General features: G+C 35.1%; 1 protein-coding gene across 5 annotated transcripts in view; it reads right to left on the reverse strand.

The window, feature by feature from the left end:
* DNTT (DNA nucleotidylexotransferase) overlaps nucleotides 1-26,850 on the reverse strand; it is a 168,808-nt gene that overhangs the window by 54,754 nt on the left and 87,204 nt on the right. For all 5 annotated transcript variants that reach the window (XM_013186152.3, XM_067000584.1, XM_067000582.1 and 2 more), the window contains 4 exons: nucleotides 16,250-16,420; nucleotides 14,917-14,988; nucleotides 10,805-10,928; nucleotides 9,405-9,537 (listed from right to left, as the gene is read on the reverse strand). In XM_013186152.3, the coding sequence (XP_013041606.1) occupies nucleotides 9,405-9,537; nucleotides 10,805-10,928; nucleotides 14,917-14,988; nucleotides 16,250-16,420 (500 nt within the window). The remainder of the gene's footprint in view (nucleotides 1-9,404; nucleotides 9,538-10,804; nucleotides 10,929-14,916; nucleotides 14,989-16,249; nucleotides 16,421-26,850) is intronic.

The raw sequence follows: 26,850 nt of genomic DNA on the forward strand, positions 1-26,850 counted from the left end.
ATTTTCCAGCACATAAAATTACACCGATAAATCAATTTTAGCAAATTAGAATGCTCTGTATCTGGTTACCTGCCTCTCTGCCCCACCACCACCAAGTGTTGAATGAATAATTTTAACCTAGCATAATAAAAATCACATTAATTTTTATTGCTAACTGTATTAAAATGGGAATGGTCAGCAGAATATAGGTTACTAAGTATATTTATTTCATCAGTATATTGGAACAATAAATAGTTGGATTATAACCTCCCTTTCATAACTTCAGAACATTCACTTTGGCAAACTTATCTAGAAAATTGTATAAATAATACAAAACCTGTTTTAACATTTTGGAATCCTAACAGTATATTATCTTAAAGAGTGCCACTGGACAAGTGGATGGTGTTTGGAGTGCTGTTATCTGTACTGACAGCTGTCACTGCTTCTTTCCATTTAGGTGATTCAAATGAGCCAGCCATCAGGATAGATTGGCGTGTTTTAGAGCTAGGACTTTACATCAGGAGGGAACAAGGTACTTTTGTGCATGTTTATAATCTGATACTCCTACAAGCAACTAAAAGGACAAAACTGTGGTCGGGACTGAAATTTTTCCTAGCTGATGATAATATCATTCTTTTGCAGTTTGATAATGAAAACAAATGAAAATGATACATCTACAGTCCAAATCCTCCTCATTCTAGCTCATCAAACAACCCAGACAATATAACAGACACCCGAGGTCACTTTTGTTATTTCCCATGCTGAGCATTCAACCCAGAGACCTCCTTCCTCACGCCTGCCCCCGTACGCAGTGAAGGTTTTATCATAGTAGTCAGTCTCTACTGCATAGCAAAGGTTTTGAGAAACTGTCATCCAAAAATAAGAATAAGTGTTCAAACAGAATTATGGAAGTGTAAAAAATGCTTTTGAATGAGTAAATTTCTAACAATTTCCATCACTTTTTGTACAATTAATAGACAGATAACTTTGTAAACACTAAAATAATCCATGAAAAGATTAAAACATATTTCACTAGTATAGAACTAACAGGTTTTAAAACGCGTAGAACATCAGAGATTAGATTATTTGCTAGGTGTCAGAATAAATTCATGAGGGATGTCTGCACTGTTAGCTCACTATTTTTCTCACCATTTATTAAAAAAAAAAAAAACAAAAAAACAAAAAACAAACTTTTATTGTATATAATTTCTTGGCTAACAACTCTACCTCATTTCTCAACTATGTAACTTTCTTAAAATCTTACTTAGATCTTTTTGAGTTCCTCTTTCTTAAATTCCGTTCAATTACAAAGCAAAGATGCTGTGATTTTTTCTCTCTAATCTCTACAAATACTTCACCAACATTACACAAAGAAATTGTTGTTCTTTTGACATTGCATCTCAATAGATGGACTAAATGAGCTGTGAATATCAGCATTTAACCAATAAAGAGAGGTCTTTATTTATTTAAAATGTATCAGATCTGCTTCATCTAAAAGGCTAATTGAAAAGGCTATTCAGGTCAGCTGTGATATTAGAAGACAACTGAATCACATTTAATGCTTTTTAAAGGATGTGAATGGGCTAAAAGAAAAATTAAACCATGGTCATTAAAATTTAATTTGACTTAGTGAAGCCATTAACATTTTGGTTTTATGAAGTGGCAAGCATTCTAAAAATATTTCAGTATAATTCAGAAACCCAGAATTGTCAAATGACTGACCCTCATGTATCAAAAATGATTGAAAGTGACCTTTAAGGGCAAATCAGAAAAAAAGCAAATGGAGAAAAAAATCTTTGAATAACATGATTGTCTGTTATTCTGCTTTCTTCATATATAAGCAGTCATATATACGTGTAATATTACCGTACACATACATGCAGAAATTATCTGCTTACAGCAAGCCTCTCTCTTATTCTGACTCTGTTCTTTTACTGTTCCTGCTTTTAAACTTCTGCAGTTTACCACATCTATCAGCAGAATTCTCTGTAACAGGACATCTCTGCCTGTGATAATGGCCACATTGATCTAAGTAGCTAACTTAACCTAAACGCAACTGGAGTTTTTCTCTCATACACGTTAGAATAGCTTCTTATAGGATAAAGCAACCTACTTGCCATTTGTGATGAAAAACAATTCGAGTCCTATGAATTTTAGTCTTGTATTAATTGCACACATTGATTTTCATTTTAACATCAAATGTGAGATTTGAATATCAAATGGACGAAAAATAACTTTCGTGCGAACTTTAAAGAAATAATCTATTTTTAAGACAATACCCTATTTAACTCCTTGTTGTTTACTTGTGATAAGTTCTCTTTCTACAGGTTTGCCTCTGTAATTTGAAAATACTACTGCCAATATTCCTTATATTCCAGATAACAACAAATACTCTAAATAGCACAAAACAGTTATCAAACAAGTAATTTTAAAGATTTTAGCCATAGGTAAGTTTTGTATTAAAAGTTTGTCTGGAATTAAAATGGTAACAAATCTGATCATGTATCAGTAAATAACTAACATTTCAGATTGACTGCCTGAAAAGAAAGTACCTTTCCCTTTGGTTTTGTCTTTCTTTCTCATTTTTTCAATTAAATTTTAAAAAATTTACAATATCAATACAGAAGGCTTTGTTGCAATAATCCTGACCTAATATAATCTGTGCTTTCATATACCATTGTGTGTGCAATTGCTTGCATTACTTTGGCTGACTTAATAAGTACTATACTAATAATCAGTACTTCATCAGTGGTGATATGAAACAAAAAACACTGAATATTGTTAAGTTTATTGCAAATCCACTCCAGGAGGTGGAGGTGTAGACTATCATGGAAACTTCAAGGCAAACCTCAAAGTTCTAATGACAAAAGGAAGCATCTAAATTACCCCAAAAGATTACCTTCTAACTTGACTTGGTTAGCCATTAATTTGGATAAAAATTATTTTCTCCTTCCTCAGCTTATTTTTCAAGGAGTTATGGGAAAGCTGAAGCAGAAACTAGTGACAACTTCTGTTCTTTCCCTGTTGGAGTGTCTCTAACTCCTGACATAGACTATTTTTATTCAGAGCAAACCTCAAGGTCAAACACTCATGGAGTTGGGTGAGGTGAACCGGACTTGCTAAACTTAAGGACAGACCAAATCAGATTAGAAGATCTCTGGGTTAAAAGCCCCATCCAGAACGGACAATAGTTTATCACAGGCAAAGCGGTGCCCAGGCAAAGTGCCCAGGCAAAAGCCCCATCCAGAATGGACAATAGTTTATCACAGGCAAAGCGGTGGGTACAGCTTATATCTTCCCCTATTATACTTGGGTTTTGGAGCAAAAAGCATAGAAATACTTCTAAGAAAATTGCAAATGCATTCACTATGCATATGCATGTAAAGATACAACATAATGCAGGGAGTGAGTAGAATAAGGAGCCTCTGCTTATGAGTTAATCTAAAACATTAATGAAAGCAAGTTTTGCAAAATTAATTAAATTAGCTTGAAGTCTGGTATTATTTTAATCCTAGATCTGAACATAAAGAAAATAATTTGTGTAACAAGATTTCAAATGCATTTATTTCTCAGAACCTTACAAAGATTTGGAGTTACATCAAGGGTTCTAGCTTCTACCCCTGCATCCTGCTGTGGCTGAGTATTTTATTGGAAGTATCCCAATATGACAAGGTCAAATGGAGCTTTTCATCAGGGCTTATCAAGGAATTCACTCACAGGCCACATGCCTATCTCAGTTAGATAAACCACAAAGTCTTGAATGTATACCAAGATCTTGGGAAATGTAATATATTTCATGAATTACATCTGACATTCTCTCATTTATGAGCATGTATCAATACAGTTAGATAATTGTGATTCCAGATTACTCGTGAAAGTCCCATTTCTGAAATGAAGGTATCACAATAACATTAGATACTCATCAATGTGAGCATCTGTAACATAATTCCTGTAAGTGTTTCTTTTTCTCAACTATTTCATTTTACCTTATTTCTGAGATGGAAAGGTAGGATACCTTTGATCAATTTTCTTGATACACATCTAGAAAGACCAGAGTCCGATCCTATGTCATTTCTTTATGTTTTTCTTTTCCTTGTAGGAAATGTCTTTGCACACAAGAAAGAAACATTTGCATTGCAATATACAAAAGGAGTGCTGCTGACTGAGGCACACTGTACCTCTCCTTTGCTGTCTTCACTACTTTACCATGGGCAATCCTTACTCTAAAATGCTATAGAGCCTCAAATTCTGATTGATGAGATAATAGAAAATTCAAGGTAGGAGACGGTGATCCACAATTAGACTGTTAGAAAAGAATTCAAAAAATAAGAGATTCTGAGATAAAACTTCCCAAAGACTGATGCAGTCTGAAGGAATTATCCTCCTGCCCAGGCAAATACTACATGACTAGTACTAGTTATTCTAATTTGATGCATTGCCCAAGACACTTGGACACCTCTTTAAGAACTGCAATATGAAAAATTACCTAAAACAAAGTACAGAAGCAAAATCTCAGTGATTTTTACACAATGACACAATCACTTAGCATCACAATGAACCAAAATAACATAGAATACCCTTGGCTAGTTGTGGGCACTTTTTACAGGTTGGCCAAGGTTAATGGGGACTTCTGCTGGCTAAATAAGTAAATCTTTCTAATGGTTTCTTCTTGCCTTCCTGTTGTGGACCGTCTTTCCTGTATACTATGGAGCTTTTGCATAAGTGGAGTATTATTCACCTCAAAGGCATGAGAAATTAGACATAGAGTTCCTTCTAGAGCAGGTACTCAGCGGATTCCACAAAGTTCTTACAGTACCATGGATATTCTTAACAGTTCCTGAATATAAAGATTATGACTACAGAATGAAGAACAATAATGCTCAGAAGTCATCCAATAAGAATGACACAACAGCAGAATTATTCAGTACAAAAAAAATGTTTTCCTACATACTCAGCTGACAGGTTATTAAAAGTACAGATGGGAAAAAAAAATCTTAGATTTTTGGTTTTGAACATGACTCTAGAGAAGGCTGAGAAGTCCTAAGGTGGTGGGTTAACTTCTGCTGGTTTTGGCAGAAAAACCATCCTCATTTTCTATAGCTGCTGTAGCCTCTGACTGTGGAGCCTGTAGCCTGTGCTCAGACGATGCTGCTGGTAAAAGTTGTATAAACAAAGCACAGTCGACATGTATTTTGTTTTCTTCTGAACAGTTCTCAGAATTGAACATATTACAAAATTCATACAACCATCCTGCCACTGCAGATCTATGTACAAGCATCTGAGGGTGCTACATGAAACACAAGAAAACTGGAACCGAATTTGTAAATCACTTGTGAATCGTATGGACAAAGCAAGCAGAAAGGCTGTCAGAAAGCCATACCAGAGGTATAGTAAAAGAGCATGATAATTTTTATCGTATTATTTAATTCTTATTCCAAATCATTTTCTGAACTTCTCTATTTAAAATGGTTTTCTGTGTTTGTGCAAGTTGGGATATAAACAGCCAGCACAGTGACTGAAGCCATAAGCTACACAAGTGTTTCCAAGCATTTTTGCTCTTGAAAAGCCTTCAGTCTAGATCATCTCTTGTGGTAAAACCAAATATTAACAGCTAAATAAAGTTAACAAAAATCCAGGATGTTGCAGAATGGGATGATAATGATTTAGCCCATGACAAGCTTTTCTCGAAATCATTGTGAAACCATGTCCCAACATAGAGCTACAGGGGAAAAAAGGGGGAAAACCGGATTATTCACTGCCATGAAACCTAGCGTGAAGTTCTGTCTGCTTGTCATTACTAACAATCTGTCAATAATGGTAATATTATTAATAACAACATTAACACATTGATTAACACATTGTTAATAATATTTTTCTTTTTTAACAACATGCAGTAAAATATGCAGAATGAGATAATGCTACTGCTACTGAAAAATTATTAATTCTCACCAGATATTTTGTGTGTGTGTGTGTGTTTAAGTTATTAAGGGAGAGACCAGGTCCTCAGTTTACCTCTCATTTAAAAGTTATACGTTTGAACACGCATTACACTAAACTACACTCCTGCCTCAGAGGTACTTGGGACATATGATGCTATTCTCCACCTCTCAAGATTTGTCTCATTAACTTTGGAAGAAAATAGTCTTAAATCTCAGAAATTCACAACAAGAGAGGCTGAGCACTGAAAACCATGTCATGCCAATTCCTGATTCAAATGGACTGCACAGTAAATTCAAGTCTTTCTCATAACATTGTCCCTGGTATATTTTATATTGGGATATCATCAAACTCAATACTTCCTTCTCCACAATCAAGCTGTTAGACCTTGCTAGATGGATAACAAAATGCATTCTTCACAGCATTGTTGTGATTTATTTCACAAAAGTTGTTCTATTTCTGTATTTCCATGCATTTCAGTGTTTTAATTTGTTTCAAAATGACCCAGAGAAAAGCCCGAAGAGGATTTAAAAAAAATTAACATCTACCAACTTCTCATACCTGACTATACCAAATGAAACTCCAGAAATACGTTTTATAGGTGCTTAGCTAAATGTTTCTGTTGGAGACTAACAAAGGATAAACTCATCCAGACTTCATAAGTTTATTCATTTCTGCTCATGAATGATTTCAAATTAGGGAGTTATTGCAGGGTTAATTAAGGATCATTGAAACTGGGAGCTGTGAAGGGTTGCTATCATGACCTTTTATTTCAGTTAATTGAAAGTATTTATATCTCTTTATGGATTCAGATAGCTGAAAAGAGAGTTACCTTCAACTAGACATAGCATTCCTGCTGCTTCCAACCAAAGACACAAGGAAAATACTTCTGATTAAAGACATTCTGAGCTATAGTTTTGTGAAAACAGGCAGAAAGATTAAAGATTCAGAAACAAAAGGCATCAAGGAAGTAGCAGACGCTGAATTCTGCTTCAATAATATGACCCTTGAGAAGAGGTAAAAGAAAATTTTGGGGCTAGGCTGTGACAAGAGAATAAGGAAGAGGAAATAAATTGTACTCAAAACCAGAGAAACTGTTCTTGACATGTTCTCAATCAGATTACAGCACAGATTGCAATAGCTTTTCCAGTTGTCGTGTCTTACTTGAACAACTTGTAAGTCTGGCTTTTTGAATAAACAACATAGATCCAAAGGAGATCCCTACCGAATCTCCATGACTGCAGATCAAGCAATGGAAATTCTGCTTTTGGTAATTCATCCAGTTCTCCTGCAGAGTAACTAAGGACTTATGGATTCCTGACTTTCAACTCTCCAGTCAAGTCCAGAGAATACAAGGAACTACTACTTCAACAGTTATGAAAGAATTACATAAAACAAGAAAAATCTGGGTCCTGGGGAGTAAATACATTATTCAGAGCAATCACAAACTATTTTTTCCATTGTGTTAGTAGTGTACAAGGTGTGGTATGAGAGAATCCATGCAAGTTTTTTGATGAATAAAATTTGCCTACTTATTTTATTAAAGAAATTTTATTTATTATCTATTTAAATAATAGATCATGAAAGAAACAAGTAATAATTTGCTAATTGAAAATTGGAAGCTGGTGGCTTACACAGGCTGCCTGCTACAGCTCAGTCCAACATTGCTACCACATGAGACAGACATAAAAAAAATCTAGTCATACAGATTCCATTGCAGTTCAGTATTTAAAGTATAGCTGCCTAATAAAGTTACCTCAATCCCTTTAATCAAGTTTCTAGAAATCCTACACTGAATCATTTGCTGTCCATGGACTGATAAAATATCACTTAGGATTGACATTTGAAACATTTTGAGTATATTCTCTGTGTATTTTAAATGTAATTAATATACACACTTACTAAAGACATCATTAGATATTTAAAATTATTATTTTCTGAGTTGACATAAAATTTATTATTTTCTGAGTTGACATACCCACTTAGAAATACAAGGCTTGTTCTTAATAAAAAGAGAAGGCTAACTACCATAGACCCCTGAAATAAATAAGCAGCATAATGGGTTTAAATTTGAATGTGTGAGATTCAACCTTGAAAACAACTATGCTGCCAAAAAAAGCTCATAAATACATCATATCAAAAGAAACTGGGAGTTTTCAGTGTGATAACAGATCTGTCTCTGCAACTCTCTGACCTATCCAGGCATGTGTTAATCTGTTATATCTGTTACTAACAACACAAGACCCCTGACTGATTGACATTGGTGTGAACAGATTGTCATCTTATGCCCCTTAAACAGGGAGTTTCAGAAGGATGACACTTGAGGTTTTTGAATATAAAACTCAATCTTGCACTTATACTTCTGGTCAGGGTTCATATTTGAGCCTAATGCTTCTTGTTGATGATGCTGTTTTATAGAAAATAGGTATCTGGTGTCCACAAATATCCTTACAATAAATATAGGACATGCAAGGAATAACTATAAATATCATTAGGTTGCACAAAGGTGATGAAATACATTTATCACAATCACTGTGCAATTCCAAATATTACAGACCTTATATTTGTCTTATATTTACTTTTGCACAGGAGTGAGTCTATGAGTCTATCTAGGCCCACAATATTATTTCACACAGGTGAGACATGAATTACTAACATTATTCTGTCTTTTCCTTTCATACCCTTTTTAGTTGTGTAAGAGTGATGGAACTGCATATTTTGAGCCTTAAAGGGATATTTTAACTATTTTTGAAAGATATTTTTACCTTTAAAAACATAACCAATTAAAAAATTAACAAAGTAACAAATTAAGCAGCAGACTTAAGATGTTGAGTAAGGCTTTTTGGTTTATGAGCATGATGTGCTATAAGCAGACATACTGAGGGACTGAGTACAGAGCAAGAAAGATGACACTCCTGAAGACTATTCCTTTTCTCATTACTTTGCTGTTCTGGGTTTTGTTTTACAGAGCAAGACCAACATCTTTAGGAAAAATAATCAGATAGGAAAGAACCTCTGAGATCAGAGATTAGTGTATATACAATTTTGTCAGTACTTATTGCAAAGTATACTTCTAATGCTACCAGCTCTATCTCACTACATTTCAATCTCATGTGACTACATGCTCAAATATTTGCCTTAAAGCTACTGTGTCTTTGTTTCAAGCAAGGCTTTACAATAGTCTCAGGCTTGGGAATTCAGATCCACTAAAAGAGGAAAAAAATATACTCCATTATATTATATGATCTGAACATCCTTTTTCCAGCAAGCTGCTCTTAGATTAATTTTGTTCTGACAAAACAGCATCAATAGTAATAAAACAAAGGTATTGAGGAATGCCATAGGATTGCTCTCCCATTTAAAAAAAATAAATTAAAACAATCTCTGTTGCTTTCCCACTGAGTTTCTTTGATTTTTTCCAAGAAATCAACATCATTTTGTCTATACCTGAATGAAACAGTTAAGTGAGCTCATTTGTTTTCACTCACCTTCTGAAACCACCAGTTATGGTAACTAAAGCATCTGGTAGAAACGTGCACACAGTATTCTTGACAATCAAGCTTACTGCATCTGCTTCTGCTTTAGATACAAAGCTAACAAGGTCCTCATAGTAGAGAAACCCTGGAAATCAAAGGTAAAAAAGTGCTGATCACTCTGTGGAATATTAAAATCTACATGGCATTATGTAAGCCCAGTGCGAAATATAAAGCCACGCCTCACCAGGAAGTCAAGCCACTTAGTTTGTACTAAGGACAAGAGAATCCTAACTAGCAGCAAGAAGAAATGCCTGACCTTGAACCTGAAACTATAGGTATGTTTCAGGGCACATTATGCAAAGAAATATATTTTGATTCATCTTATTCAGAAGTCTTTTCCTTCCTCCCCACCATTCCTAGAGTCAGCCTCCTGCTCTGACTATGGAGGAATAACAGGCAGGAGACAGCTTCTTACCTGGCCCACTTCGTCATTATAATTTATAAGAAGAGCTGTTAAAATTTAAAAACATAGTAGTCAGGGTAGTAGTAATACGGTGTTTCCACTCGCTGAGAACTTGACTCAGGAACCTGAATTACTCTCACTTCCCTATCAGTCCGCAACAATTGGGATTCTGGATGTTCTGCTTTAAAGGGAAGTCTTGGAGTCTTCCTGAAATGGTGGTTTACCCAAGCAAGGGGCTCAGAGTATATGAAATATCCCAGCTTTCTTTACGCCTGATCACAAACCTTCTGATTTAGAATCTAAGGATTCTAAAATGATATAAAATACAGGGATTTAGTACAAAAATAAAGTTACATGATTTTAATGTCATGTTATATAATCTCATTTTCTTAACGTATAGTATAGCTTTCTTAAAATGGGTTCCTTTACTTTGGGAAATTGCACACAAAAAATCTGTGTGTAAGCAACATTGTTCATTTTATCACATTTAAAACTTTGAAGTTAAGATGTGCCAGGATTATGGAGGTAATTTTGCAAGCAATTTATTATATATTTTATGAAAAGTCTTGATTTATTACTGGAGTAGGGCTGCCTTGAACAAGATGGGTCTCCTCTGAAAAGTAGTTCTGGGTTTTCCTAATGTTGGAAGTTATTTTCACAGACTGTGCATTAATGACTCATTAATAATTTTGTGTATAAAAGTGGATTTCATTGGATATCTGAGTAGGTATTTTCAAAAGTGCATATTCATAGCTGTTGAATGACACCATTTTAGGATGCCCTGTTACCTCAAATATTATTTTAACCTAATAATATAATATTCCAAAGGTGCTGCAGCAAGAAAATGGATTTATAAGTGAACTGTGCTGCCACTGCCTCCTCCTCTGATTCTGTTTTCAAGTTCTCAGATGGCAGAGATACTGAGTTTTTAATGGGACTTGCACCTTACCTGCTCTCTGCATTTTTGACAGCTTCAGGGTCTTATCAGCTTTTACCTCTTCCAGAGTTCGTAAACCCATTCTGAACCATTTTTCAGATGTCTTCACTCCCACTCCAAAGACTGAAGTAAATTGCTAAGGTCAATAGAAGAGCACATATTTCAATACTGTTTTCTAAAGGAGTGGTAAATTAATAATAAGTCAGTAACAAGGTGGTTTCACAGTGGAAATACTGGACAGAATGTATCCTATATTGAAGATAAAGAATAGCATATTGCATATATGCAGATACATCATCCTTTCTTTGCATAGTTATATTCAGCAGACAATTGTTTTGATATGTGAGCTGTTCTCATCAAAGAGAAATCTAAAAAATAATAAGGTAGTATGCCCAGCATCTTTGCGTGATTTAGTTAAATGCACACTTTCAACAAAGGGTTGAAATAAGGAGAGTAGCCTTTGTTTTTACTGCAAAAATAAGAAATGCAAATATTTTGCAATATTTTAGGTAGCTGGATTCCCTCACGCAAATTTCATAGAACAAGAAATGTCTCAACACTGCCTAATTTGACTGAAATTATAATTTTGTATTTTATTCATTAGAAGCTCTCAGTTGTATACATGATGCTGGTGACACTGCAGGCTGGAGAGATGGGGTAACTGGGCACCCTGCAGCTCTTTAATTCTGCACTGAGGGCAATGTCTCAATAGTACACAGAAACAGATGGTAAGCGTAAAAAGGCTATAAGCATATAAAGTACATAAAAATATTTTTTATACTACATTCTATAAAACACATATGTTTGGAGGTTGTGTCAAACATTCTTTTCCAAAATGGAATTCAATTGCAAGTATAAATGGAGAGATCATTTCTCTTTGCTTGCATATTATAAACAGTCTTACAGTACTTCAGTACTGAGCCAAACTAAAATCCTATCAGTCTTATTTGGAGTACAGATTTCACTATTCTGCCCATAGAAGGAAATAATAATAATAATAATAATAATAATAATAATAATAATAATAATAATAAATCTACCACCCCAAAGTTTTAGTATGGTCATATCCCATTAATTCCAAAGTCATTTTTTAAACTTATTCCCCCAAAAAAAGTTTTAAAGCAAAAATGTCACAGCATTATTCAGTGGATCAATATCACAGATGAACAGCAATATGAAAGCAAGAGGAAAAAACCTTCATGCATGCCCAAAAGCATGTTCTTTATCTTCACTTTGTCAATACAGAAGCTCTCAATAGTTTCATTGTGCTTTTATGGAATTCACTGAGTAGCTATTTATGATGCTAATAATTGACATTTTCCACCAAATCTACAACCTCTGAATTCCAACCATGCTATTTTATTTTGTGTTTTTTCTAATGAAATTAATTCCTTGGAAATAATCAAGATTAAACAAACAAACAAAAAAAAAAGATGAAAATCTTGGATAATATTAAATAGGAATTATCCTACATTTGCATATAATGGATGAAATTACCTATTCTTTGTCTGAAACATGGGCATTTATGAAAGAATGATTTTAAATGCTTTGATTACTATCTTATAATGTTTCTGCTACTGCTGCATTTTCAAAAGGATCTATTACTGAATATAGAACAATTCCAAGAAATTTAATTAATGTGGGTATAGAGAACTAAAGAAAATTGATTTTATGTCATCGTCTAAATTCGTGGGGGGTGGTGGGGGGTAATCTTCCATAATAAGATCCATAATTATTCAGTAGATTCATAGATGTCAATTTGAAGACACTGCAAGAGTGTAGTGTGTAACGGGCCCATTTCTTCAATTCTGGACACAATCATTGCTCTTTTTTCATCTGATAAAAGTGAATTATATCAACTTGTCCTCTGCAGCACTTCCATAAGGAAGAGACCTAACCATGTCATTCATGTACCCTACATGTAAAACGTAGACCATATAATTAATTTCAGTGGTTTGATAATTGTGACACTGTGACCTCTGGCGATCTTTAAAGTCATGATGAGTGATTTGCAACAGTTACCAGAACCAAGTTAAACACTAAAATTTAGGAATGTGCTAATATTATGAGATTCTTCTTTACTTACCTGCATACACATAAAAAAAATGTGAAGGACAGGCTACAGCCAGTTTAGTCAAAATGTTGAAAAGCTCAACTAAAAAAAAGATCCACATTGCTTTGTTGTAATTTGGAATGTGAAACAATGCATAAAGCATACTGGCCATAATTTGTCCCCTGATAGGTTTTATTCTAATCTTTAAAAAATATTCTTAAACTCTGAAACATAGTATTCAATTGTTGATCCTCAATTTTTACTACCATTAATAAGTAAGTGTGGTTCCTGAATCCTGCTACATATGTGAATCTACACCTCTTTTCTGAACATTGTTACAGACAACATCAACAAACATCTCTGAACATCCTTTCATACCAGTATTATGACTCTGAGAGAATGGAAATGCCTTTGAATAGCTCAAGTAAAAGTGAATAAAATGGGGGAAATTAAACAGTCCCATTCCTTTTACTCTGATTTATTTTTTTCAGAAAACACAGAGATTATTTTTAGAGGTTAAAACTGCAGATAAAATTGAAAATATATATTTCCAATATTTATTTTTCCAGTGCAGAATTCACTGAATATTTAGGAAACTGAAATTGCAGTACTTATGTTCTGGATTCCCTGTAACTATGCAGAAATGTGACCATGTATCTCAACCTACAATACACCTAACAAAGAAACATCTCCAGTCCTCTTTCTTTTGCCTCACACAAAAGAGAATTAAAATAGAACTGAGTCAACTTCTTCACCCAGTATTTTCTTAATGCCAGAAAAAATGGCATAGGGTTAAAATAACAGGCTAACATAGGGAGAAAAAAAAAAGCAAGAACAAACATTGGGTTAAACTTACAGCAAAGAGTATGCATTACAATAGTTTTAAGGAAAAAGAGATTTTTAGTTTAAGCTTAAGAGCAGCTGCGTATACATCATGCTAATTATAATGGTAGCTGATTTCACCATTATACTCTCTTTCCCTTTGTATTTAGTCAAGGTCTTTTCTTTCTTTATACTTGGTGTTCCTTTACTGTAAAATAGATCGTCATGTCTAAGCCCTATTAAACAGAGAAACATATCTTTATATCTTTAATATCTTTATCAATGATCTGGATGAGGGCGTCCAGTGCACCCTCAGTAAGTTTGCAGATGACACCAAGCTAAGTGCGTGTGTCGATCTGCTCGAGGGCAGGAAGGCTCTGCAGGAGGATCTGGATAGGCTGGAGCGATGGGCTGAGGTCAACTGTATGAAGTTCAACAAGGCCAAGTGCCGGGTCCTGCACCTGGGGCGCAACAACCCCAAGCAGAGCTACAGGCTGGGAGATGAGTGGCTGGAAAGCTGCCTGGCCGAGAGGGACCTGGGAGTATTGGTTGATAGTCGGCTGAATATGAGACAGCAGTGTGCCCAGGTGGCCAAGAAGGCCAACAGCATCCTGGCCTGCATAAGAAGCAGTGTGGCCAGCAGGTCTAGGGAAGTGATTGTACCCCTATATTCGGCTCTGGTGAGGCCGCACCTCGAGTACTGTGTTCAGTTTTGGGCCCCTCGCTACAGGAAGGACATGGACGTGCTCGAGCGAGTCCAGAGAAGGGCGACCAAGCTGGTGAGGGGTCTGGAGAACAAGTCTGACGAGGAGCGGCTGAGGGAGCTGGGCTTGTTCAGCCTGGAGAAGAGGAGGCTCAGGGGCGACCTCATCGCTCTCTACAGTTACCTTAAAGGAGGCTGTAAAGAGGTGGGGGTTGGTCTGTTCTCCTACGTGCCTGGTGACAGGACAATGGGGAATGGGCGAAAGTTGCGACGGGAGTTTTAGGTTGGATGTTAGGAAGTACTTCTTTACCGAAAGGGTTATTAAGCATTGGAACGGGCTGCCCAGGGAGGTGGTGGAGTCACCATCCCTGGAGGTCTTTAAAAGACGTTTAGATGTAGAGCTTAGCGATATGGTTTAGTGGAGTACTTAGTGTTAGGTCGGAGGTTGGACTCGATGATCTTGAGGTCTCTTCCAACCTAGAAATCTGTGATACTGTGATATATACTCAATTTTAAATAAACATCAACAAATCTCAAAAGATTTACCTTAAATGATTTGTATCGTTCATCATTTAACACATCTTTAGCTCTAGAACTCTCTCCATCTTCAATAATCTCCTAAACAAATAAAAATGTTATTTTTAAAATCAAGATTACAGTAAGATGTAGTAAAATCATCTAATGGAAAATCTTATCAACTTGTAAAAACATGGAGAGCATCCTTATTGAGTGCATCATTATATTCCGACAGGATTAAATTCTGCAATCCTTTTTGACACAGAAATTACTGCAGGATAAAGGAGAAACTAGGACCACACAATGAATTTCACAGTACTTATTTACTCATATATTTTCTCAAGGATGAAGTAGAAACTGGGACCACTGAATATATTTCACAGTACTTATTTACTCATAAATTCACAGCCAGAAAAGTTATTTATCATAAGATATCAATGATCTGTCCTGAAAATTAAATTTTATTGCTAGAGTTTACTTCTCTTAAAAGTAAGAACATTTTTAAGACCAGATATATTTTTCTTGAGTGTACAGTTCCTCCAATCTCTCAGATAAAAAGAAAAAAAAAAGAAAAAAAAAAAGAGCAAAGCAAAACAAACAAGAAAAAAATAAATTTCTTCTACTTTCCGTAGAACCATAATTGAATTCCCAGCCCTCAGGTAGTAGGTACAAAGAGCTCTTCAGTGGCTACTCTCTTAACTGGTGGAGTGAGGCAGAAGTGAAACAAAACACCCAGCAATGACCTCTGCAGACAGTGGAGACACTCAAATCAGCTGCCTGCTGGAATAAGAGTACCTGAGATGTGTAGTCCTGAAAAGGCCAAGAATTAAAGAAAAATGTAGCGAATACTCAAAGTCCCAATAAGAATGCAAAGTTCATGCTTCATCTAGGTAAAAGGCTCTGCTATTCACAGCAAGGTGGGATTTAACATTAAAGTGCTAAAATATTTACCAGTTTGTTAAAAATAGTATTTCCAATAAAGCATTCAAGTGAGAAAAGTGATGTTGCCAAGGTAGAAGATGTCACATGAGCAAAACTATTACCAGTTAAACTACCACATCCAGATCAGAGTGGGCCTTTAAAATGGCACACAATAATCACAATCTATTATTTATTTAACAGTACTTATTCAGGAAATAACTTCATTCATAAGGGAAACTCATAAGTTCAGTTTCAGAGCTTTATATTACTATGAAAGGTTTCCAGAAATCATTGCGTTCTTAGTAACAAGGATGATATATTTTTATTAAAGGAAATACATAATGGTGTGTAAATACACACCAAATATCTATACTGCAGTCTGTGATCTCTAAAAGTAGATCTGTAAAAGAATTAACTGGATAAGAATTAAAAGGTATGTTACCTCAATAACATCTCTGACTTGATCTCCCATGCAGGGCAACCCTTGTATTTCTCTCATTCTGGTTACTGGAAATGGAAGAGATTTTAGCACAGAAGCTGCTCTCAGAAATTCCAGACAAAATATTTCATTTTCTTTGAATTCATAATTTTCAGCCATTATCTCAAAGGCATCCTGGGAGAAGGGAAAAAGGGGGTACAAAAAAGTTAGTAAAAGCTTAAAGTATTCAGTATATTACTTAAGGATTACTTTGTATATTAATTCAAGATTTCTTTGTGATAGAGTGAAAAGACAGAGTTCCTCACATAAATTCAGCATAATTATCTAACCACTTAAAAATTCTCAGGTATCATAAAAATTATATTTTAGAGTCAAATATAAGAAAAGATTTTGATTTAGGAGAAGTTCAAAATTCAAAATCTTTTGAGAGATAAACTTTCCATATTCCATGCAGATCTCATAAAACAATGTGAAATAACAACCTAAAATAACAACCTAACTTTTACAATTGGGCACAAATGTAAGTAATCCAACAGGTTAGTACACAACATCTTCATTTTCAAGTGCAACCAAATAGGAGTCTGTGGTGATACTAGTAAACCACTGTTTTGAACTTGTAGCTGTTCTTCTATTTAGTAATGTAAGGAACAAACCCACATTTTCCTTACACTTTTCAGTGGTGTGATCTATGCAAAGAGGAAAAACTTTTCTTCAACTATCCATGGACTGGTTTATTGTAGATATTGCACTCAAATGTACTTGAAGATTGCCAGTATAATTTTTTTTTTAAACTATCCAGAAGTCATTTATGAAGTTTTGGAGCCTCTCTACCTACCCCACCACCACCACACCACCATCCCTCCAACTATATATATATCAGCCACTTTTAGAAATGAAATGAACAGATCACGTGGTGGAGAAGAAAGAGCTTTTTGGTTCCCTTATGAGGAATACTGTGTTTCAAGAGAAAATAAATGTACTGTGTGTGTGAGAGAGAATAACCTGTAACATAAGAACTTCTGAAGGCTTCCAGCTGATTAGAAGCTGGAAATCTGAGTTCTTAATGAAGCCTTGCACAAAACCGCAAAAATTTTTCAAGGCTGCAAAATTAAGTGATTTCTTCTGAGATTTTCAGAGTACACCATCTCCAGAAGACACTTCGAGTGTTCAAAGTATTTATCTAAAATGCATCCTGCACCTGGCTGTTAAGGATGCCCCTATGCACCACTCAAATGGTACAGGACAGGCTAGGTACGACCATAAAAAAATATGATTAGTAAGCCTTGCAAAGCTCCTGCACTGCATAGGGTCTTGCATCCCTGCAGGAGATCCCATTTCTTCCTCATCAGTCTCTCAAGAGCAGCTACCTGATCCCAGCCTCGAAAAGGCCATACGTCCTGCTATACTTATGAGTTGTTGCATATCCTTCCTATCTTCCAGCTTACTCCTACTTCTTCTTTGACCCATGAGACATTACAAAATAATAAAGAGCTGGCTCTCAGTGTGCATCTGCCCGCAATTACACTTCACTGAGCTATAGTCCAAGTGTCTCTTCAGAAATGTTTTAAGAATAAGGATGAATAATCACTCTGTAATACAGATACCAAAAGACAGCAAATGACTTACTAAAACAATGACTGCAATGGATAGTAGGAGGGAAAAAATTAAACATTTTTTTCCTACCCTCAGTGTTTATGGGAGCAATGTTCATATTGAGGCTTATATTTTGTTTCATTTTTGATTAAGTCCATCGTTATATAATTTAAACAAAACCAACAACAAAAATATTTTGCCTTTTTTTTTTCTTTGCATTAATGTGCTTTATATTGAAAGATAAAGCCATGTAACAACCTATAATACTTGCACTACTACATGCATAATACTTGCAGGTGAGCTGGAGTAAGTTCCTCTCTCACTGACTGAGGTGACGGCAAACCCAGTGAAATGGTTCCATTACCCTCCACAGAACTGAGAACAGCATCTGTCATCCCGCACTGAAGGAATACAGCCTGATTTATGCAACAAAAACACACGAGCTACAATCATTTAGATCATTAAACACGAAGAACTTTTACAGAGTGAGCGTAGATTGCTTACATATTACATTTAATTCAGTTTAGTCAGTTCTAGAAAAATAAATCATCTGATACATTGTTCAGATTATAAACATTCTGGTCTCATTGAATCAAAATGATTTAATCAAAATCTTGAAGAAAATATCTCTACTAACCATAGGATTTTCAAAGCTTTTCTATCAAATAAAAACCTGAGATCTCAATTGGATTGGTATCCCTTTAAAAGAAACACATACCTTAGATGAACAAAAATACTTCAATTTCTCCTTTTTTTTTGGTGCTACCGTATTAAAGCATTCTGCATCTTCACATCTGTACAAAACATTATCAGAATACTGAAGCAGACATTTCACTCAAGGTTTACTTTCCCTTTTAGGGTGATTTGTTTTCACTGTTCTCTGGATCTTTCTTTACTCACAATTAATATGTACTCAACTAGCAGTACCTTCTGCATCTAATTTATCAGCTCCTTTGTGTGATATCCATTAATATTGCTATAAGCCATTAATGCAAAAGTTGATCTGTTCTGGAGCCCATCTGTTGAAATAGCTCTATTTTCTTTCCTCCTCTAGGAGAAGAAATCCCAGACAAACCAGTTTATCTTCAAGGAATAGCTCATACATAAGTTCTATTTAGCTGGATTGGTTTTCAAAGACTTCCCTGAAGCAAATAGGGTCCTGGTTTCTGAGTGAACACTCACTTAGTAAGACCCTTAAAAAAATAATCAAGTCTTTGAGAGTAAGGGATTAAGTAATTAATCTCTGAGGATCTCTGTCCATCTCACTAAAGGAATCTGCCCCTTAACTGAATACTTATTTATCAGCTATTTATCAGCCTAGTAAGTGCTTTGCAATTCCATTTTCATAACAAATCATGAAAGACCTCTTTGAGGTAGAGAGTTGTTTAGCAAGATGCTTGATCGGGAAGTTTCTGCCACTATCTAAGTTCAACTAGCCCTCTGGAATAAGGAATTGAAAGGGTCAGGTGTTTCCTCTTTTTGGGGGGGGGGGGGGGGGGGGGGGGGGGGGGGGGGGTCGGGGGGGAGGAGGCAGTTGTTCTTCCAAGTTCTTCTTTCTGTTCTTTATCAGCTTCAAAGATCCTTTCCTATCATTTAGGAAAATTAAGATACTATTTTTTGCTTTAAGTGAGGTTTACATTTCCAGTCACAAAATTGTGATTACCTTTCCCTTCTTTTTCTCTCTTTACAACGAATGCACATGAATGCTCAAAAAAGAAGTGTTTGGTAATAAATGTCTTAGTGCAGCTTAACCCTAGCAGAATTAATCAGGAAACAGAACCAAAAAGTTATAGGTGTTGTCTTCTAAAATAATCTATACAAACACATAGAAAACAATTATTGTAAGTGCCTGCTCAGCAGGAAGTTGTAATGACAGACTAGCAAACTCATCTTGATTAGAAAGCTCAAAAAGTCTAGGAAAGTTTCGTGTCAATCCAAATAGGAGGCCGCTCCTGTGGGCACTTAAATAGACTTATTCTACACTGAAGAATAAACCATCAGGATAAATGTGTCTGTGTATACCAGTACCACTGCTGATTTAGAGAGGTACTAGCCCGCTTCTACTGGTGGGTGGGAAATTTTCAGAAAAGATATGTCACCACCATTACTGGAAAATGCAATCACATGTAGCATTTTACTCAGAGACTGTTGACAGTCAATGAGAAAATATAATCAAGGTGTTTTTGTCATTCTAGTTTGCATTATTCAGTGTTTTCCTACCTTTGCAGAGTTCATTAAGCTATTTTAAATAAACAATTAAGTAGTATTGAATATGTATTGTTCCCCATACAAAACACTGCCTGCAAATACAGCAATTAATTACAAATCTATCTTTTTACATGAAACTGCTTTTGACATTCTTTTTGATAAAATCTTTCTGCTTTAAGAAAAAGAAAGCAACTGTTTTCCAAGTGGAGTTGCAGTCTATTCAGTCTTATAGTCTATATTGGATAATATTATAATTTTCCAGAGGAGAAAAGCACATGAAACTCATATTAGCTAAGAAAAAGCTTGCAATCTATAAATCACTGGTGAAATCTATTTACAGTGATATAAAAAGGAAAGTTACTGACCCCTACGTTATTCTAAACCTTGGTACTTTATACATTAAGCACCTTGCCAACTTCTTTATCAGTTAAATGAATACACAGATTGCCTGTTTCAAAGATACTAGTGCAACAGGAAACTAAATTTCTAAGACTTCCAACATGTGGGATTTTCATTCTCTCCTGAGTATTCTTCAGAGGCTACTTTAATTAAATGTGAAAGATAACTGGGCTACACTTCAGCTCTTTATTTTATTTTTTAAACCTTTTTACTGAAAATTTTCCATCTCTGCCTGAAACTGTGGAATGTGCACTGGTGAGACAAGGGCTGTGGAAATATTCAAGGATGGAATAGCTTCCAGATCCAAGCTGGTCAGATGCAAAACCACACAGAGATTTTGATGAATTATGTAAAAATTATGAAGATGGATGGGCTGACAGAAATTGAGGGACTTATTCAACATTTGGTTTTTAAGACTTAATATAGATAAAATATCAAGAACAAAAAATTACAAGTAATCATCTTGCACAGGTAAAAACGTACACTAAAATATTAGATTGCAAATGCTAAAAATCACACTCAGATCAGTTCCCCTACTACTTGCAAAAGTCTTTAATAACCTGTCTAAAATTTTGCAAGAACAGAAATTTCCAATATTAAAATGGAAAATATAATAATAAGAAAGGTATTTTGAGAAAATATTTTAAATCTAATCTATTTTGCAAGGAAAGCATTACAGCTTCTTGCACAGGACACTTGTCTTTTGACATTTTCATGCCTCTATCCACTGTTCCTCTGCCGTGTGACATTGGAAAGCTGCTTCATACCTCCCTGCCATTGTTTCCCTTGCTATCTTTCATTTGCTGTCTACTAGGGCTGTGAACTCTCCAGGGTATGAATTGTCTTTTACAATGTGCAGCATCTCATAAAAAAAGCCTCTGTCTTACTTGAGCCTGTAAATGCTACTGCAACACAAATGAAAAAATAACAATACCACACTTCTGTAGAGGTGAACTTAACCTGCCAAAGAGCTAAATTTTAAAGTGTACTTAAAAAAAATAAATAAATAAAAAATAAATAAAATAAAAAATAAAAAAGGAGAAATCCCACATGATACTTCATTCAAGGACTATTATATTGAGAAGAACAATTTGAGATAAATTGCTTTTCTTCTCAATCACTGTTTTACACTCCAAGTTTATTTAGTAAATTGTAAATCTGAGGGATGTTTTCTAGTTCTCATAACATTGTTGTTGCTAGTATTTGGTGTCTATTAAAAACTGACTAAAGTGATTTTAAAAAGATTTTGAATAAAGAATCCTTTCAAATAACATTGTTCTCACTTTCTCCAGTGTAAATCTTAATTTCAAGAGTCAATGGAAAGAGACACAGAGTGTGCGTGCATACCTTTTATATGCACAGAGACAAAATACTTTCAAGTTTTTATTTCAAGGAGGATTAAGGAATTTGAGTCAACCTGTAGAATTGGCTAAAGGGATTTCCAGCTAAATAAAGTAATCTATTTTTGTTCAATCTGATTTTTTTTTTCCTGACTTTTTTGGTATTTGAACTGAACAGAAAAACCCAACACTCACCCAGTGCCAATGATTTTATCATGTCATGCTATATCAATTGGAGAAACAAAATCACTGAGAGATGGAGAATAACAGCAATAGCATAATGTGCATCTTAATGTGCATGATCTTAGAGTCCTTGTACACACGTGTACTAGAAATAAATGTTAACTCCAGCTGCTTGTCATATTAACCAACAGCAACAGGTTCAGTTCTTACAACAGAGTGGTACTCTTGAGAAGTTTTTTTTCCACATAATATGAAAGAAAACAAGACATTTGTGAGAAAAAATTTGCTGATAGAGCACAACAATGCAGATAGACTGTCAATCAGCTAACACTGCCCTTGAGCAGAAAAAATTGTACAGGGTAATGAGAAACAAGATGTTAAAGTATATTACCCTTTTTAACATGGTCAAACAAAGCAGCATAGGATTGATGAAAACATGCAAATTTTTGTTGCCAAAAAGTGCAGGTGTGTACACTCTGTCTGTATTTTAGGGAGAAGCCTCCCACTTACCTTAAAAATGAGAAGAAAGAGTTCCTCCTTAGACCAAGCCACTAGTTCATTTTGGATAGCTATACTCTTTACATACATCTAAAAAATTTGCAAATTTCATGTATTGTTTGGAGATTTTTTAAACTATGTCAGTAAGACAGTACCTGTTATTTAGAGTATGTATTCAGTTCATGGCTTTCTCCCTACAGAGCTCACAAGTTCATCATAAAATTAAAGTTGAGGTTCTCCTGAGGTCTGATTTAAAACAGAATAACAATAAAGGCTTGAGTCACTGACAGAACACATACATATTTCTTTAGGTACAAAAAGAGAAAATAAAACAAGGATTTTTTTTTCTCTAACAGAGTGGAAAGGAAACCAGGCATCTTTCCCATGCTAAGCATTCACATTCTCATTACCATGAGTAACAGCCAAAGTGGAGTAACACTCAGTAGCATTAGCGATAAGCCTCAGAATCACAGAACCATTTGCCTCTGACTTAATTTGTTTCTTCTGTAAGAATTAAATTGTATTTTCCTCACAGAAGAATGTATTTCTGAATTTTATTGCAGTCTGGTATTAATATTCAAATCTAACAATCCCTCTTGGGTAAAACAGAATGACTCCATTTATTTTACCGCATGAAAACAAAATGGAGCCCCCAAGTGTATATTTTTAGTGGGAGACGGGGAGGATGGCTAGCTATTTATAAATGAGGCAAAGAATAACATTGTAATAGCATTACAAAAAATAACAATGTTTAAGACAAACATAAAATAAACATGTTAATGTACAGGCTCTGGTAAAATGATTTACCCCTTTGTTTTGCATCTTTACTCATCTGAACAGCTACATTTCAACTGTTAGAGTCCAGGCTACACATTCAGGTGCACTCCTGAATCATCCAAATCACTAATACCACGGCAGTAGTTCTCAACCTGTGAATCATGAGGCCATGGTGTGTGATGCACGGTGATCCAAAGACTACATGAGGCCCCCACAAGTCTGAACTGCTTACATTTCTCCTTCGTAAGCTGCCACATAATGCCACTGTTTCATCCTTGGCACGTAATTTGACATAATCTATTAATATAAAAAACAGGACCTCCTGAGCTACTCAAGCCTCAGAAAAATAAATGGGGGGCGTGGGTGGAATTATTTGCCTCACAGTGAATGTATTCTTGAAAACTTCACATTTGCACCATTTTTGCCAACCCTACTGTAGTTTCTTCTATAATGTAAAATTGATTTGTTGCAACTTTCTGTACGTTATTTCCTGGATCTTACACAATAAAGGAAACATGGGACAGCTGAACATAGAGGTTGTGTTTAGCGTGCACTAAACCACCACACTGTCCTCATGATATCTCATTGAATATCTCTGCCATTTGATTTTCATCAATGGCGTTTCTTTGTAATATATATATAGAACAGAATCCAAGATTAAAACTGATCACTAATTACAGTTATTATCTCAAAAAATCAAGTCTCCAGCGGTGTCTCTCACTAGAAGCTAGCACATTCACAGCCTCATTGTCTGCACATCACTACTACATTAGCGACTGTTTTCTTGCTCTTATGAAGAGAGAAAAAGATGTCAAAAGTAACTACTATGCTATTTTAAACATAACTACTACACATTCAGAAGAGGAATTTGATACAGGGTATCAGGGCAAAGCCCAGTAAAAGGAAGAACCAATGAGTTCACCCAAGAATGCATAAGCACATAATAGCTCTGTGCCCCTCTAATAGGCGAGATCAAAACCCCAGTATTTTCAAGCTAAGCAAAGAAAACAGTAAATCTGTAAGAAGAAGGAACAACTCTGTCTCACAAAATAAAGTTGTTATAAAAAAATACTATCATCAAAACATAATTCAGGATGGATTGGACCTCATTTTCAGGACGTACGGCATCGAGCCAGGGAAAATCTGTCATTTAATGGTTGGCTGCCCGCAGCATGCACAAGTGAATTATACCAATGCTTCCGTGCATTTGCTAAGTGCTTTCACTGAAAAATCTGCTGGAACACTTTTAATTCAAGAGCATGAATTACAGATTTAATACAAGACCCACAGAACAACAGCAAAAAATGAAAGACTCCTGTAACATTATGCAGACAAACTGGCAGGTCTCTAGGGAATGGGCTGACTCTTGCAGTCCATAAACACCAAAGCCTTCAGATGTCACTGCTAGCTTTGGTTGTGAGGAAAAAGACCAACAGCCCTAAGGAGTTACATTATGACTTTCAAGATGCAGATGCTAGACAGCTAGACAGACTCATATGCATTATCAGCTTGTCCGGTGCCACCTCCAGAAATAAAATACAGCATAAACTAAGACCAATTTCTCCCAAAGTAGGAGGATGAAAAACTGCCACCTTTGTCACTACAAAACCTAATTTCTACCCAGACTCAGAAATGTTTGATGTATAGGATAACAGAAGGGAGTCTCAAACTGCACTGCTTCTAATGTGTTCAGCTCAATTCACTTATCAAATACAAGTTGCAGTCTGACATTAAGGCTGCTGCAATGATAAACCTGGAAGTAATTTAGGGACTGCCTCTCTGTTGAAACATAGGTATAACAGGAACCACTCAATAAATATTTTGCTGTTATCGTAGTTTTCCACTGAAGTTTAAACTGAATCTTGGAGTATATTCAGTAATTCAACAGTTTAAAGAAAAACTATATATTTTAAAAAGTTATAGTACTCATTGTCTGAAAATAGAAAAATACTGTTAGAATTTGCAAGAGATTAGATATTAAAAAAAATTAATTTTAAAACATATCATTAAAAAAGACAATACATTTTTCTGGATCTTTTTGTAAGATATACTACAACTTCATGCCTTCTAGGAGTAGCCATTGTACATTGCCATTATCCATCACAATTACTTTAATTGTTTGCCTTCTGAATGTACTGACAATTAATTTCCTAATACAGAAAATTCAACAAAGAGCCGTACACTTTCAGAACAACCACTGCGTTCCAGTATTGTAAGCAAGTGTAGAACTAAGGCACTTACTTCTTACCTCTCTGTGAATGCCACATTTTATGGTAACTTTGGGCCATACTACATCTTTCCCTATGGCAACACGAATTTAATTTTTGTTAAAAATGAAAAAGAATTGCCATTTTCAGGAGGCTAAATGATAACGGCAATACACAGCCTTGCTTTTCTAGCAGAAGGAGAGACACAGTAGTCATTTCAAAAGCAGCAGTTTTTGTAATGCTGGAGGCATTGGGGCTGGAAGAGACCTCAGGAAGTCTCTAGTCCAATCTCATGCTCAAAGCAGGGTCAAAACTGAATTCTGATCAGGTTGCTCAAAAAGGGATTTTTTTTTAGGTAAAGAAAAAGTTTAATCTACTTAAGTACCATAAATGTTGTTATATAATTGGTATAATTGAGGATTTCATAGAATTGCTACAAGGCAAAATTCAGGTTAATTTGGTGTATTCCCAGACCAAGACATTTGGTCTAGGCTTAGCTTTAACTCTGAATTCCCATATTTACATGGTAAACATTTTTTATTCTCAAATTACTGTTTTCTGTTGTTTGCCTTTTTATATGAATCTTACAAACATTTACTAGTAAGGTTTGCATGTATTTATAGGCACACATACACAAAGTAAAAGTATAAAAATTATAAATAATAACAAAATAAATCATAAAATTTTAGGTAGATGAGGAGGTGTTTCATGTTATAGTCAAAATATAAGCCAGATTTGTTCAGATTAAATTACATTAGAGTCTCTATGTCAAATGTTTCCTATTGAACAGTCTAGCACCAGCTAAAAGGAGGCACAATAAGTTAAGAGGAGCCTGAGACATCTCAGGATCTTCACGCCTACTGAACTGTGTAATGGTAAGAGCATTAAATAGGATATATGACAGTTTGTAAGGTACCTATTTAAATGAAAAATGTAAGGATTTTTTCATGTTAAAGTAATTGCACTGTTCGCTCAATCTGTTTTTGCAATTAAGCAACTGTAGAAATCTGAAGCTTATAACCACACTCAGAAGAACTAAACACCTGGGCAAATGAGAAGGGAGCAGAGCAGTTGTGAAGTATCTTGGACTGACCTAAACTAAAATTTGTTAATCATTATTTCCATCTTGTTAAATAATAAAGGCCAAAAGACATTTTCAGAATGTTATTCTATCATTTGTTTTTAAAATTAATGTGTTTACAAGCTATTTGTGTATTTAAAGATCCACAATGTTAAGCTTTCAGTATTGCTGAAATGATGTAATTAAGTTTGCACTCAATTTTAATTAAAAAAATTGCAAATTTATAACTTCTTTAATTGCTATCATTGTGCTGTTTAACTCATGAATTTGCTTAAGGTGCCACAGATAGTATGGACACAAGTACTGTATTATTTTACT

Source organism: Anser cygnoides, chromosome 7 (genome assembly GCF_040182565.1).
Source record: "Anser cygnoides isolate HZ-2024a breed goose chromosome 7, Taihu_goose_T2T_genome, whole genome shotgun sequence".
Taxonomy (NCBI): domain Eukaryota; kingdom Metazoa; phylum Chordata; class Aves; order Anseriformes; family Anatidae; genus Anser; species Anser cygnoides.